Here is a 14324-nt window from a genome sequence, read left to right on the forward strand (position 1 = left end):
ATGAATAACTGACGATGGGCTCTAATGCCTTATTGCACAAATATAGGAACAGAAATAAAACTCCAATGAAATTTCCCCTTTTAATTTAAAATAAAATTAATAAAATAAAACTAAAATTGGCAGAATGCAAGCAACTGTTGGACTGTCCCTTTATCATATCAACTTAGAATGCAGAACATTTTTTAGACATGGGGCATATGTACTTTAAGTTGGCCATACACAGGCAGATTTAAGCTGCCTATTTGGGTCCTTCATACTGATTTCACAGCTTATCTGCCTGTGTATGGTTCCTCCTGAAAATTGGCCCAATGTCGTGCTGGTTTAATTTTCCCATCATCAGATCAAGCTCCATTGATGTGGCCCTCAATTTGACTGCTGGCAGAGCTGCAATTATGATCTGAACACTGGCCCAAAAGTCCAATATTTCATACCTCAAGGCCACCTCTTTTTCAGAGCTTGCACAGTGTTTAATTATTATGTTTAATTATGCCTTGTTCTTTGTCTTTTTAATGAATAAAAAAATGTATGCTTTGATATCTATTTAAAGAACTATCAAAAATGAAAATTTAATATTAGCTTCAGCATACTGAAATAAGAAACTTTCTAAATACAATCAATTAGAAATTCTGTATCATTTCTGAATTAAACAAGTTCATCATCACTATTCCTCTCTCAGCATCTGTTTGTCTCTCTTCATGCAGCAGTTGGGTGTCAAATAATCATTGACAGTTACATCCAATATATCTTATAGCAGGGCTCCTTTTGCCTAGAAGATGTATGAGAGTTCACTCCATTAAAATCACAAGACATCATGTCTATCTACATGCAGAATTTGTGAGAAAGGCAGCTATTTTGTTAGATTTTGTTTGTACTGGAATCAGTTATTTGAATGAGCTCTAATACATCTGCTAGGAAAGGAAGCCCTCCCCTCCCCTATAATATTTATTGGATCTGGCTGTCAATGACTATCTGACACCCAACTCCTGCATGAAGACAGAACGAAGAGAAACAGATGCTGAGAGAGGGATAGTGAAGAGAAACTTGATTATTTCAGAAACAATGCAGAATATTTAATTGGTGTCATCTACAAAGTTTATTATTTCTGTATGCTGAAGCTTATATTAAATGTTATTTTCACAATAGCTCCCCTTTAAAGTTCAGCACATAATGCTAATCTGTGTGCTGAGCTATCACTTCCATACATAGCACATCAAGGCAGGGTAAAAGCAAGGCTCCATTGGCTTACTCTCCCTATGCTTCTCCCATACTAAATTAATGAGTGACAGGCAGATTCCTGAATAGAAGGAGAAGCATGTGGTATGACCTAGGTGGCTCACACAATATTTATGGTAATTTCCTATGATGCGGTGGGATACATCTGGTGCTTATTATTAATGTAAATACTGCCAAAGACAGGTTGTTGTGATCTGTGTGGCATCCCTGTGTTTCTTTTTTGCATTTTGCATCCAAATCTTTCTATTTCTGCAAGGGTCACTCTTAAAAGGGTTGGGTTTTATTTAAACACCTAAATCTAGTATAGATATACCATGACTTGGATGAATGAAAATCTTCATAGTCTTAAACACCTAAACTTTAGCAGTTTGTTACATTTAAGTTTATTTTTTCTGATTTGTGACATCAAAAACTGGAACTGCAGTAGTATTACTATTCATTGCTGATATTTTTTGTAGGATATGAGTGTGAAGCCCATAACAACCCTGCTGATTACTTCCTGGATATTATCAATGGAGACTCAACAGCTGTGGCTGTAAACAAATTGGAGGAGGTTGAGCTAGGTATGGATAATTATTTTATTCCAATGCAGGGGACTTGGCCTTTTTTCTCTTCTGTGGTAAAGATGGAGATCACTTCGCTGAAGCATTTGCCATACAGGGACATGACCTGACAAAGCTTGTGTCTTCTAAGGAACACCTAAATTCAGCACCTAATATAGAATGTTGAAATTTCCTTTTAGTTTCACCAAGGGCAGAAGATCATTAATTTTATTTCATACCTCATACAGCTCTGTCGAATTATGTGTCCTTTAAGCTCATTTAATTTTGCCCAAAATTAGCTTGTCTATATCCAGACTTGGGGAAAATAATTTTTTTGTGCCCTCCGTATCAAACAATACGATGTAAGTAATGGTAGTGTCCTAATGCTTTATAAAAAGGATTTTGCATAAAAGTTATATATAAAAATATCTCAATATTAAACTTTCAAAGTGTAAGTAGAATTGTTTGCAGACATGTGACTAATTTTGACTAACTTACTGCATTGCTTTAGAAAATGAACAAAAGGAGGTGAATGATAATGGCTGCAAGACTGTAGTGGAGAATCTGTCAGCACAGTTCTGCACCACTTCCTACTATCTGGAAACCAAAGCAGAGCTGGAGAAAATGTCCCTGGGGAAGAAAATGAAGAATAATTTTTTCACAAGGCAAATTACATACAACACTTCCTTTTTACATCAGCTCAAATGGGTGTGCAAAAGATCCTTCAAAAACCTCTTGCGTAATCCTCAAGCCTCTGTCGCTCAGGTGAGCTCTAATGGACTTTCTCCTGTTTTATGTTGTGTATCTTTTTTTGTAAAATGTGGGTATTTGTGGGTAACTAGAGCTGATGAGTGATCCAGGTGTAGGCTCTTGTTTCCACATTTAATATATTGTTTGTGCTTCTTCTATTTCTTGACATGGAAGATGATTCTATACTATGTTGATGGATTTATCCAAAAACCATAATGGTTTTCTGACCAGTAAGATAGTAGTTGTAAGAAGAAGGAGTGTAAAGAGAATTCAGCTGAACAAAATATATCAGTTATAAATAAAATCTGTTTCACAAGAATGACCCTTCTACAAATATGTCTGATAATGTCTAATACAAACTTCTACTAATTATCCTGCCTTTAGTTTGATCACTTCTCTTGCTAGGGAAGGTGGCCATAGATGTAGAGATCCACTTGTTTTGCAATGTCGCCAAAAGAGTGGATCTCTCCCCGATATGCCCACATTGAAGTGGGTGATATCTTGCTGATCCGATCGTTGGGCCCTAGGGCCCAACGATCGGATCATAATGGATCCGATACGGGAGGTCTGATCGTGGGACCACATACACGCATAGAATTTTTAACCTGCCCGATCGAAATCTGCCCAACTTTCTGGCAGATATTGATTGGGGAAGCCCGTCGGATGGCCCCACACATGGGCCAATAAGCTTCACCCCGTGTATGGGGGCCTTTAGTAACCTATTCAGCTGTGTCAAATTCATGGATATTAACATTTCAGTGCAAGTCTTTGACCTTTGATAACCGAGCTAAACCAATAGCTGTTGATATTATAAACATGCTTGACCTTATGATTAGGATTAGGTCCTGCAGCTGTGTACTGTAGGGTTCCACTGCTAATTGTTCTAACTTCAGTGTTAATGAGTGCACCTCTCCACCTTTCATGTTTCCAAAAGCTCATAATTTCTAAATTTCCAAACTCATGTTATGAGTATGAGTATGGTACCGACCATTAGGCTAAGGCCACACTAGGCGATAGCGCGGCGATTTGACTCGCGGCGACTTTTCGCCGCGACTTTTAAGCCGCAATCGCTGTGGAAACTTTTGCGCTGGCGTCTATGGGGAATCGCGAGCGTAAAAACACACGCGGCGATCTTTTTTCTATTGTCGCTCGAAATCGCCTAGCGAGGCAATTTCGAGCGACAGTAGAGAAAAGATCGCCGCGTGTGTTTTTACGCTGGCGATTTTTCTCGATTCCCCATAGACGCCAGCGCAAAAGTTTCCACAGCGATTGCGGCTTAAAAGTCGCGGCGAAAAGTCGCCGCGAGTCAAATCGCCGCGCTATCGCCTAGTGTGGCCTTAGCCTAAAACCAATTCTGCTTATCTTACTTCAAGTCATATTGATATGATCTTCGTTTACCACCCAAGTTAGCTCAATGGCTGTATAAGCGCTGCAAGGATTTAGTTAATATGGTTCCACTTATTCTGGGTGTTAGGGAATTAGTCACTGATGCATAATTCCATGTTACATTTAGGAGATTTGCTTTATACCAATAATTTTAAAATATTTTACCATCCTTATGTCTAATAGTGTAGTCCTAAAAGGAGATCATCTCTTAATCTACTTGTTAATGGTTTGCCTTTGTAGCATTTCTACTTGATCACATTTGCACAATATACTTTATTTAGAAGAATTCTGCTAAAGTGTTTAAGAATTTGAGTGTTCAATAATTTGAAACATAGTTTTCCAATATTAAATTTATCTCATGTGAATGATGCCATGATCCACCAGGCAAATAATTTTAAATGTGGATCTAATTCAGGCAGGTTAAACTTTGTTACCTTAATGTTTTTTGCAATTCAAGAAAACATTAAAAATATTTTTTAAATATGTAAACTGCTGTTTAAAATGTTTGCATATTCATGAGGAGGCAATGATAAATGATGCCATGATCCACCAGGCAAATAATTTTAAATGTGGATCTAATTCAGGCAGGTTAAACTTTTTTGCAATTCAAGAAAACATTAAAAATATTTAAACTGCTGTTTAAAATGTTTGCATATTCATGAGGAGGCAACGATAAATGGCATGCATTATGGACACATAGTGGTTTTGCTATATTTCTTTAGGGATTCTAAGTCTTGTATGTTAGTTCCTGTTGTCCTTTTGTAAACAATTTCAGTTATTTAAAATTCATATTTTCAGGTAATGGTTACTCTCGTGCTAGCACTAATTGTGGGAGCAATTTTCTTTGGAATCAAAGAAGATGGTAGCGGAATTCAGAACAGGTAAGTGTACCTGACTAGGGACTTTTTTTTGTCTAGAGGGGATTATTGTGCTAAAAGGGCCTTCCCAATGCTCAGCCACAGGGGCAAAATGGGGCCACATCACTAGTGCAGAGGGAGCAATTGCATCCTCTGCACTAGCAGAACCAAATGTCCAGTTAAAAAACTGAATTACGTTATAGTTTCCAGAAGTGAGCTTTTGCCTCATGCACCTGTTTTTCCACTATGTTGTAACCTGTCTTTTAACTGAATTTAGTTATGTATTAACATGGCTGAAATTTTGTGTGTAACTGTATTCCTATTATGAAGGGGTTGTTCCCATTTAAGGTATGTTTTAGTATGTAATAGAATTTCCAATTCCTAGTAACTTTTTTTTTTTGGTCTTCATTATTTATATATTATAGTTATTTTCTTTGGTCTTTCCAGCTTTCAAATGGGGGTCACTGACCCTATCTAAAAAACAAATACTCTATAAGGCTACAAAAGTATTGTTATTGCTACTTTTTATTACTCATATTTCTGTTTGCGTCTTCGCCTATTCATATGTCAGTCTCTTATTCAAATCAGTGCATGGTTGCTAGGGTAATTTGGATCCTAGCAACCAAATTTTTTAAATTTCAAACTGGAGACCTGCTGAATAAAAAGCTAAATAACTCAAAAACCACAAATAATAAAAAAAATGAAAACCAACTGCAAATTGTCTCCAAATATCACCTTCAACAGCATAATAAAAGTAAATTTAAAGATGAACAACCCACATTAAGAGAAAAGTATTTTCCCATAAGAACTGTACCATTAATATGAGGCATTGTAAATTTGACACCGTGTAAAATGTAAATGTATAGCTAAGCTACCAGTTTTTCCAATACCAGATATCATTTAAATGTACAGGTATAGGATCCGTTATCCAGAAACCCATTTTACAGAAAGCTCCGAATTACAAAAAGGCTGTCTCCCATAGACTCCATTATAATCAAAAAATCCAAATTTTTAAAATTGATTTCTTTTTCCTATGTAATAATAAAACATTACCCTGTACTTGATCCAAACTAAGATATAATTAATCTTTATTGGAAGTGAAACCAGGCTGTTGGTTTTTTTTAATATTTACATGATTTTCTAGTAGACTTAAGGTAAGAACATCCAAATTGCGTTATCCGGAAAACCCCAGGTCCCGAGCATTCTGGATAAAAGGTCCCATACCTGTACAAAGATTGTTCTAACTATTTACTGTTCTTTTTCACAGAGTTGGATCCTTATTTTTCGTAACAACTAATCAGTGTTTCAGCAGTGTTTCAGCTATTGAGCTCTTCATTGTGGAGAAGAAGATATTTATGTGAGTAGATTTTAGTTTTCATTAAGACAAACTTTGCATGAAGTGAAGTCACGTATATTAGTGTTGTAAAATGAAGTATCTAGAAGGAAAAATGGGACTGGTACCGGCAGGTGTGGTGTTTTTAGCAACCACTGAAAACATACTACTTGCCAAGAGTCATTTACAATCAACAGCAATGGGAAGCACTGCGAGTCATTCTATGGGGCAAATTCACTAAGCGCCAAACGCTAGCGTTACTTCGCTAGCGTTTGGCATTTTCATTACTGCGCAAATTCACTAACGAACGCTGGCGTAGATTCGCTAGTGTTACTTCGCACCCTTACGCCTGGCGAATTATCGCTACGGACGTAACTACGCAAATTCACGCGCAGTGTAATGAACGCTACCTTTTACGCTAGACTTCCTTCGCCTTCACCTCAGACCAGGCGAAGCGCAATAGAGTAGATAGGGATTGCTTCAAAAAAAGTCCCAAAAAACGCTGGCGTGTTTTCTACATTATGGGTGATAGGCTGAAAAAGATCGAAAAAATTTTTGGGGCTCCCCTCCTTCCCCCCTACATTTCCTGACTCATGGCAACTTACCTATACAGTGGGCACATGTGTAGGGCAAAATAAAAATTTTATTTGATGTTTTGAAGGTTTCCCAGGCATTTGTAGTGATTCTACGTATTCCTCCATTGAAATTTGAATTTGGCGCCGTATGCAAATTAACCATCGCTAGCGTAACTTCGCTTCACTTAGCGAATCAACGCTAGCGCAACTTCGCAACCTTACGCTACCCCTGTGCGCAACTTCGGATTTTAGTGAATTTGCGGAGCGCTGGTGAAACTACTCCTGGTGAAGTGTGGCGAAGTGCGGCGAAGTGCGGCGAAGTGCGGCGAAGTTGCACCTGGCGCAACTACGAATCTTAGTGAATTTGCCCCTATGGTGTCAGTATGTGTTTTATATGATACCCTGGGTGCAGGATTACAAGCCTTAAATTGTTTAATGTTAATTATTTTTATATGCAATACTGGGAAATGCTTAAAAACAATCACTTTATCTCATGTATGTCACATATCTTCGTTATTGATGATTGTTCCAAACACTGGCAACCTTGACAAATTATGACATTTTCTTAGGTTGCAAACCAATACAGTCTATAGCAGCGACAAATGAAATCCACATGCTGAATGGCTAAAGAGTACTTAATTTTCATCCAGCTAGAAGGGCTAATAGTTATTTTATTAAAATACAGTCACTGCAGCCCTTCAACATACATTTATTTATGTCCCTGAATTTTTAAGTGCTCGGGTAACCCTAGTGCTCTCCTTAGTGTTACAAGTTTTGCATTGGATCCTGTGTGTCAACAGACTATATTTAAAGTATGTCCGACTCTAAACACACACACACATATCAATCAAAATCTGGATGGGAAATTAGTTAATATATTTTCTGTTGGTGGAAGTTGAAAACTGGAGCCCATTTCCAGATCCTCAGAACAATAAATACTTTAATGACCAGGGTGTGAAATATGCAGATCACCACAATTTAGAAATGTTATTCACAAAGGCCTTACCATGCTCTTCACATTCAAAACTTGTCAGGAGCACAGTGACCAAAATCTGTATAAATAAAGATATGGTTATAGGTAAAATAGATATTTATAAATACATTTTGTGTGTTACAGACATGAATACATCAGTGGGTACTACAGGTTGTCTGCATACTTTTTCGCCAAGCTGTTTACAGATCTTCTTCCCATGAGGACACTGCCCAGCATCATATTTACATCTGTCCTTTATTTTATGATTGGTAAGTTTTTTGCTTTCAGAAATTGTTACTGAATTTGAGATCCTAAACATGTAAAGCCTTCATGCTTAATAGCAGTGGCAGAACTATAGGAGGCACAGACCCCATCAATTTGTTTAAATAGGGGCCAAAGAACAAGCAGGGAGTAGAGGGACCCATACTTTTGCAGTAGCCACACTTTGCATTATGGCAATATTTTTAACATAATAGACAGCAAATAATGTTATTGGTATATATTTCAGTTAAGAAGGCAGTTCTATAGAAGGTCTCATTACAGCAGCTGCACAATACAACACACATGAAGGCTTTATTATTCTGAATTTTGGGGTTTTCCAGATAAGGGGCATTTCTGTAATTAGGGTCACCATACCTTAAAGGGGTCATTCACCTTTAAATTAACTGTTAGTATGAGAGTGATATTCTGAGCTGATTTGCAACTGGTTTTCACATTTTATTCAGCACCTCTCCCTTTTGCTGTTTCAGCCATCTGGTTGCTAGTGTCCAAATTACCCTAATAACCGTGCACTGATTTGAATAATGAGACTGGAATTTGAATAGGAGAGGCCTATATAAAAAGATGAGCATTTGATTTTTAGATGGGGTCAGTGATCCCCATTTGAAAGCTGGACAGAGTCAGAAGAAGAAGGCAAATAATTCAAAAACTATAAAAAAAAAGAAAAAATGAAAACCAATTGAAAAGTTGCTTAGAATTAGCCATTCTATAACATACTAAACGTTTACTTAAATGTGAACCACCGCTTTAAGTCTACTAAAAATAATTTAAACACTAAATAAAGCCAATGTGAGTTTTTTGCCATCAATATAGATTCATACAGATTAGTTAGGGTCAAGTACATGGTAGTGTTTATATTGATTTCATGTAATTTATAGCTTTTTTGGATAGCTGGTTTTCTGATAAGGGATCCCACCCCTGTACTACTAGTCTCTTGTGTTGTCTAAAAACAGTGTTTTAAGGTATTTCAGAGTGATGATCAATTAAAATTGTCTTTTTATCTTTTTTTATCGTGTTGTTATCCTTCTTTCACCTATGTGCTCATATTATACAATCTTGTTTGTCCACTCTTCAGGATTCAAACCTACCCCAGGAGCTTTTTTCACCATGATGTTCACCTTGATGATGATTGCGTACACTGCTGCATCCATGGCGTTGGCTGTAGCAGCTGGTCAGGATGTTGTTGCTGTGGCAAACCTCCTAATGACTATTTGCTTCGTCTTTATGATCGTGAGTTATAGCCTATAGATGTTGTGTTGATCACACATGCCTGTTATTACATCAGAAAATGTGTAAAAAAGAAAGACTGAGTACTTTTTGTTTCCCTTACTGTTAATTGCATAAATGCTATCTTTATCAGCAATTTTAAACATAATAGATATTTGTACTTACAGTTAAAGCTAACAAAATGTCAGTCCTACTAGTATAACAAGTTACATCTAACTACAACAGACTTTTTCCAAAACCATAACTGATTTCATAATTTGTATTTTCCAGATATTTTCTGGTTTGCTGGTTAATTTGACATCCATAATGAGTTGGATTTCCTGGCTCAAGTACTTCAGTATACCTCGATATGGTCTTACAGTAAGTACCACGTTCAAATCTTATTATATGTTTATTCTTGTTCATATTTTAATGTAGGGCTTCAACATTCTTTAAATAACATGCCCTTATAGTGTTTTCTTTTTGTATCTGCATCAACAGAAGGAACCAATGCTTACTGATGCCACTGTGCATCTGCATAAATATCAATAAAACTTTTATTCTTAGATACAGGGAAAATTCTGCAAATGGTAGCAACTTTAACTTTATGTTAGCACCAAGTCCATATAGTATTATAAAGAGTATATTATTAGTTGCTTATATCATAGCAGGTTACTTACTTAGCCATATCCTTAAAGGAAATGCATGATTGGCGTTTTTTTTTCCCCATTTCTCTGTTGGAGTCAAAAAGTTTGAATAGAGGAATAAAAACCATGGTTATCTCTTGCACTTATATATATATATATTATCCATTATAAATATATAATACACAAAAGCCATGAATATCCTGTAACTGATATCCTTCTGAATGGCTTTTAGAGATGTCATCAGTTATAAACGGAGCTTAGTGATGTCATTTTGTTACACGACTCACTAAAACTTGTGCATTATAATGAATAAAGTACTGCTTGTTGGGAAATATGAGGCCTTCAGCCTTGTGCTTTTATATGGTCATGGAACTCCTCTGTGACTTATAATATCTTTATATTTTACAATAGGGGGTATTTTATTCACTATATAAACTGTTTATTAGCCTCAAGTGACCACAATTACAAAATATTATTATAATTATGATAAATACTATTACATTTTATTATAGCTTTGCATCTTCCGTGCATTTACATTGTTTGTTATTGTTAACTATGTTTCCCTGCTTTTTTGTAGGCTCTCCAGGTGAATGAATTCACTAACCTAAACTTCTGTCGCAATGTTAACACTAGCATCCAAGTTGACCCCAATTGCACGCAATCTAGCCCTTTTAATACGTAAGTAATTTGTATTCATTTTAAGTGCAAGGAGAAATGTACCAATTCTTTTATTGTTGTTATGGTTAAACTACAGTGGAACCTCAATTTTACATCCCCTGATTTAAGGTTTTGCCTCATTTTACCAGGGCTGTGGAGTCGGTACATAAATCCTTTTCAAACAGTAAAACCAAAAACTGAAAGTGTATCAAAGTAATTAAAAATATGATGTACTGTTGCTCTACACTGGTAAAACTGACGTGTTTGCACAGAAACACTACTATAGTTTATATAAACAATCTGCTGTAATGGACAGGGCTTATCTGTTATGTGCTGTGTAACCTGTGCCTTTTTTCATTTTTTCCAGCTTGAATGGCTGCCCCCATAGCAGCTCATTTATATAAACTGTAGTTGTCTTCCTGAAGCAAGCACAAAGTTTTCACCAGTTTATTATATGCTAATTACTTTAAACCGCTTTAATTTTTTGGTGTTACTGTTCCTTATATATACTAATGTATTTTCCATGTTGATTGAAAGAAGTTAAGTATAAGTAACATACAAGGCATTTCATCACTGCCAAAAGCTCAAAATATAAGCCAAATCCTTTTGGTAAAATCAAAGTTAAACTACTTAAACCAAAAACAATTGGAAAACCTAAAACACCCAAACTAAAATATTAATTTAAGCTGGAGTATAGCTGTGGAATACAGTAGCTGTTAACTACAATCCAAAATTAACTAAAGTATTGTTCTTAGAAACAGAATTAATTCTGGCATATCCTCCTTCTTAAATCTTATCATTTTCAGTGCTTGTACAGTATTTAACGTTATTAGGAGTCAGAGTTGCTATCGACTCCACAGTACTACATATTTCACTGCTTTTTTTAGTCCTACTAATATACTGTATAATGCTTAATTCACTGATTTTACACCATTTTTTCTGGGCCCCTGAGAAACATAAAATAGGGGTTCTACTGCAATTCATTTCTTAGTTAATGTAAGCAATGACTTATTTGTTGTATCTCAGATTTTGCTTGCCAGTATTGGATACAAGAGGAGGAGGACCATTGTGTCCTTTGTCTGCCCTTTTGTTTTATTTGTTTTAATGGCACACAAAGGATGGTTCTGGTGTACCCTAGTGCCCCAAAGCCCTGTACCTTTAGGCCGGCACATGGTTTTACCTCTGATAAATGCACTCTCTTTCTTGTGCTGGATGCAACTGGTACAATAGCACAGAGTACCACTACTTAGCAGCAGGTGCAAAAGTAAATGCTTATGCATGATATTGGTAAATAAGTCCTAGTGCTTCTTATTTCCTTTCACTTCTCTATGAACCCACTGGGCTGCATAATTCACTCTAAGCAAGTATTTTGTTAAAGAGATACTGACACCTGAAATTAAACTTTTTTTTACATCTATTATAATATTGGCTTTGCAAGCTACTTCTAACTTTGCCATAAAGTATTTGCATGATGCTTTTACATTACCTGTCTGATCCCCCATGTTCCTGTATGAGGGGGCTGCCATATTTGTGAAGCAGGAGTCTGTTAGCATTAGAAACTGTAACTAACAGGCTGAGATGGGACAGTCAGGTTGGCAAAGTCATTGGGGCTCATTTATCAACACTGGGCAAATTTGCCCATGGGCAGTTACCTATAGCAACCAATCAGTGATTAGCTTTTTAAAGCCAGCTGCAAGTAGAACAATGAATTCAGCAATTTGATTGGTTGCCATGGGTTACTGCCCATGGGCAAATTTGCCCAGTGTTGTTAAATGACCCCCAGAGTGTCAGAGAGTCAGGCTTAGGAACTTCAACTAACAATTATATACAAGAACAAACCGCTCAGCAAAAAATGATCAACATGACCTATAGGTAAGGGGCAGATTCACTAAGGGTCGAATTTCGAAGTTAAAAATACTTTGAAATTCGACCCTCGAATTGAAATCCTTCGACTTCGAATATCGAAGTCGAAGGATTTAACGCTAAACGTTCGATCGAACGATCGATGGATTTTTCGTTCGATCGAACGATTAAATCCTTCGAATCGAACGATTCGAAGGATTTTAATCAAACGATCGAATGAATATCCTTCGATCAAAATAAGTTAGGCAAGCCTATGGGGACCTTCCCCATAGGCTAACATTGACTTCGGTAGGTTTTATCTGCCGAAGTAGGGGGTCGAAGTTTTTTTTAAAGGGAAAGTACTTCGACTATCGAATGGTCGAATAGTCGAACGATTTTTACTTCGAATCGTTCGATTTCGTTCGAATTCGAACGAATTTAACCAATTCGATGGTCGAAGTACCTAAAAAATACTTCGAAATTCGAATTTTTTTCATTCGAATCCTTCACTCGAAGTTAGTGAATCTGCCCCTAAATGTACATTCATATGCTAAAATTCATTTTTTAGTGTCAGTATCACTTTAAGCAAAGCTACTGTAAATCCCAGATTTAACCATTCCTTTATCTGTTTATAATATGTTTTTTTTTTATTGGTTTGTTCATGGTGGCAGGTTGTCACCTTGGAACATTTCATTCATTATATTGCCATATAATTATTGTTGGTTTGCTCTCTTTCAGGTGCACTGGAGAAGAGTATTTAACAGTGCAAGGAATCGATTACAGCACATGGGGCTTATGGCAGAACCACTTGGCCTTGGCATGCATGATTGTAATATTTCTAACAATTGCTTACGGGAAATTATATTTTATGAAGAAGTTGACATAAGCTGTGATTTTCTAAAGTCAAGGCATTTAGCTGGCAAATAATCCTTGTGTATATTTTATGTTTCTATATTTATATTATTAATTGTTGAATCAATATTATGTGGCCTCTTTAGCCTTAGCGCTTGCTGCATTACTAAACCTAATTAATCCTCCAAAGGAAAGGTTAATTACTGCCATAAAAGCCCTGCTCTGTAGGGTATGTGTTTTTGGTTCATTTTCTATGTTAACATTGTTTTTAATGTTACTTTTATTACTATTTCTGTGTTTGAAAGCCGCTAAGGCCTTAATGTTCATCAGACTGAGGACAGTTTACATACTTTTGAATATACTACAAACAACTGGGCAAAAAAGTCGGGTGTTTGTTATCCATTCTGCTATGTACAATTGTATGTTCATAAAAATATGCTGCAGGCTCTCCAGAGCCAAGAAGATATAGGGGCAAATTCACTAAAGTGTGAAGCGCCTAACGCTAACGCAAATTCACCAGTGTGACGTCATTTCGTTACTTCACCAATTTACTAACGGGTGCTGGCGTAAATTCGTTAGCGAAGTGGACCTACTCTAGCGCTATTTTGCACACTTACGCCAGGCGAAGTTGCGATATGGCGAAGGGACGTAACTACACTAATTCACTAACTTGCGCATTTTACTGAACGTTACCTCTTGCGCCAGACTTGCCTTCGCCACCTCAGACCAGGCGAAGTGCAATAGAGTAGATAAGGATTGCTTCAAAAAAAGTTGAAATTTTTTCTAACTCCCAAAAAACGCTGGCGTCTATTCCTTTTTTAAGGGTGATAGGCTGAAAAAGATCATACATTTTTTGGGGGTACCCTCCTTCCCCCCTACATTTCCTAACATATGGCACCTTAACTATACAGTGGGCACATGTATAGTGCAATATAACAACTCTATTTTATCTTATGAAGCTTTCCCAGGCTTGTGTAGTGTAATGTATTTGTTGCTACATATACGTCCATTGTACTTTAACTTGGCGCCTATGCAAATTAGGCATCGCTAGCATAACTTCGCTTTCCTTGACGAATTAACGCTAGCGCAACTTCGCTGCCATTCGCCTCCCTGAGCGCAACTTCGGATTTTAGTGAATTAGCGGTGCCCTGGCGATGTGCGTCGAAGTGTGGCGAAGCATGCACTAGCGCAA

The 14324-nt window shown here is 36.8% G+C and overlaps 1 protein-coding gene across 6 annotated transcripts in view; it reads left to right on the forward strand.

Moving 5' to 3' along the window:
• abcg2.S (ATP binding cassette subfamily G member 2 (Junior blood group) S homeolog) overlaps window positions 1-13809 on the forward strand; it is a 72734-nt gene extending 58925 nt beyond the window's left edge. For all 6 annotated transcript variants that reach the window (XM_018243432.2, XM_018243431.2, XM_018243434.2 and 3 more), the window contains 9 exons: window positions 1692-1796; window positions 2287-2540; window positions 4710-4792; window positions 6036-6125; window positions 7794-7918; window positions 9004-9158; window positions 9426-9515; window positions 10359-10459; window positions 13019-13809. In XM_018243432.2, coding sequence (XP_018098921.1) covers window positions 1692-1796; window positions 2287-2540; window positions 4710-4792; window positions 6036-6125; window positions 7794-7918; window positions 9004-9158; window positions 9426-9515; window positions 10359-10459; window positions 13019-13166 — 1151 coding nt within the window. In that variant the 3' untranslated portion in view covers window positions 13167-13809. The remainder of the gene's footprint in view (window positions 1-1691; window positions 1797-2286; window positions 2541-4709; window positions 4793-6035; window positions 6126-7793; window positions 7919-9003; window positions 9159-9425; window positions 9516-10358; window positions 10460-13018) is intronic.
• Window positions 13810-14324: the final 515 nt, after the last annotated feature.

This window comes from Xenopus laevis, chromosome 1S, assembly GCF_017654675.1.
Source record: "Xenopus laevis strain J_2021 chromosome 1S, Xenopus_laevis_v10.1, whole genome shotgun sequence".
Lineage (NCBI taxonomy): Eukaryota > Metazoa > Chordata > Amphibia > Anura > Pipidae > Xenopus > Xenopus laevis.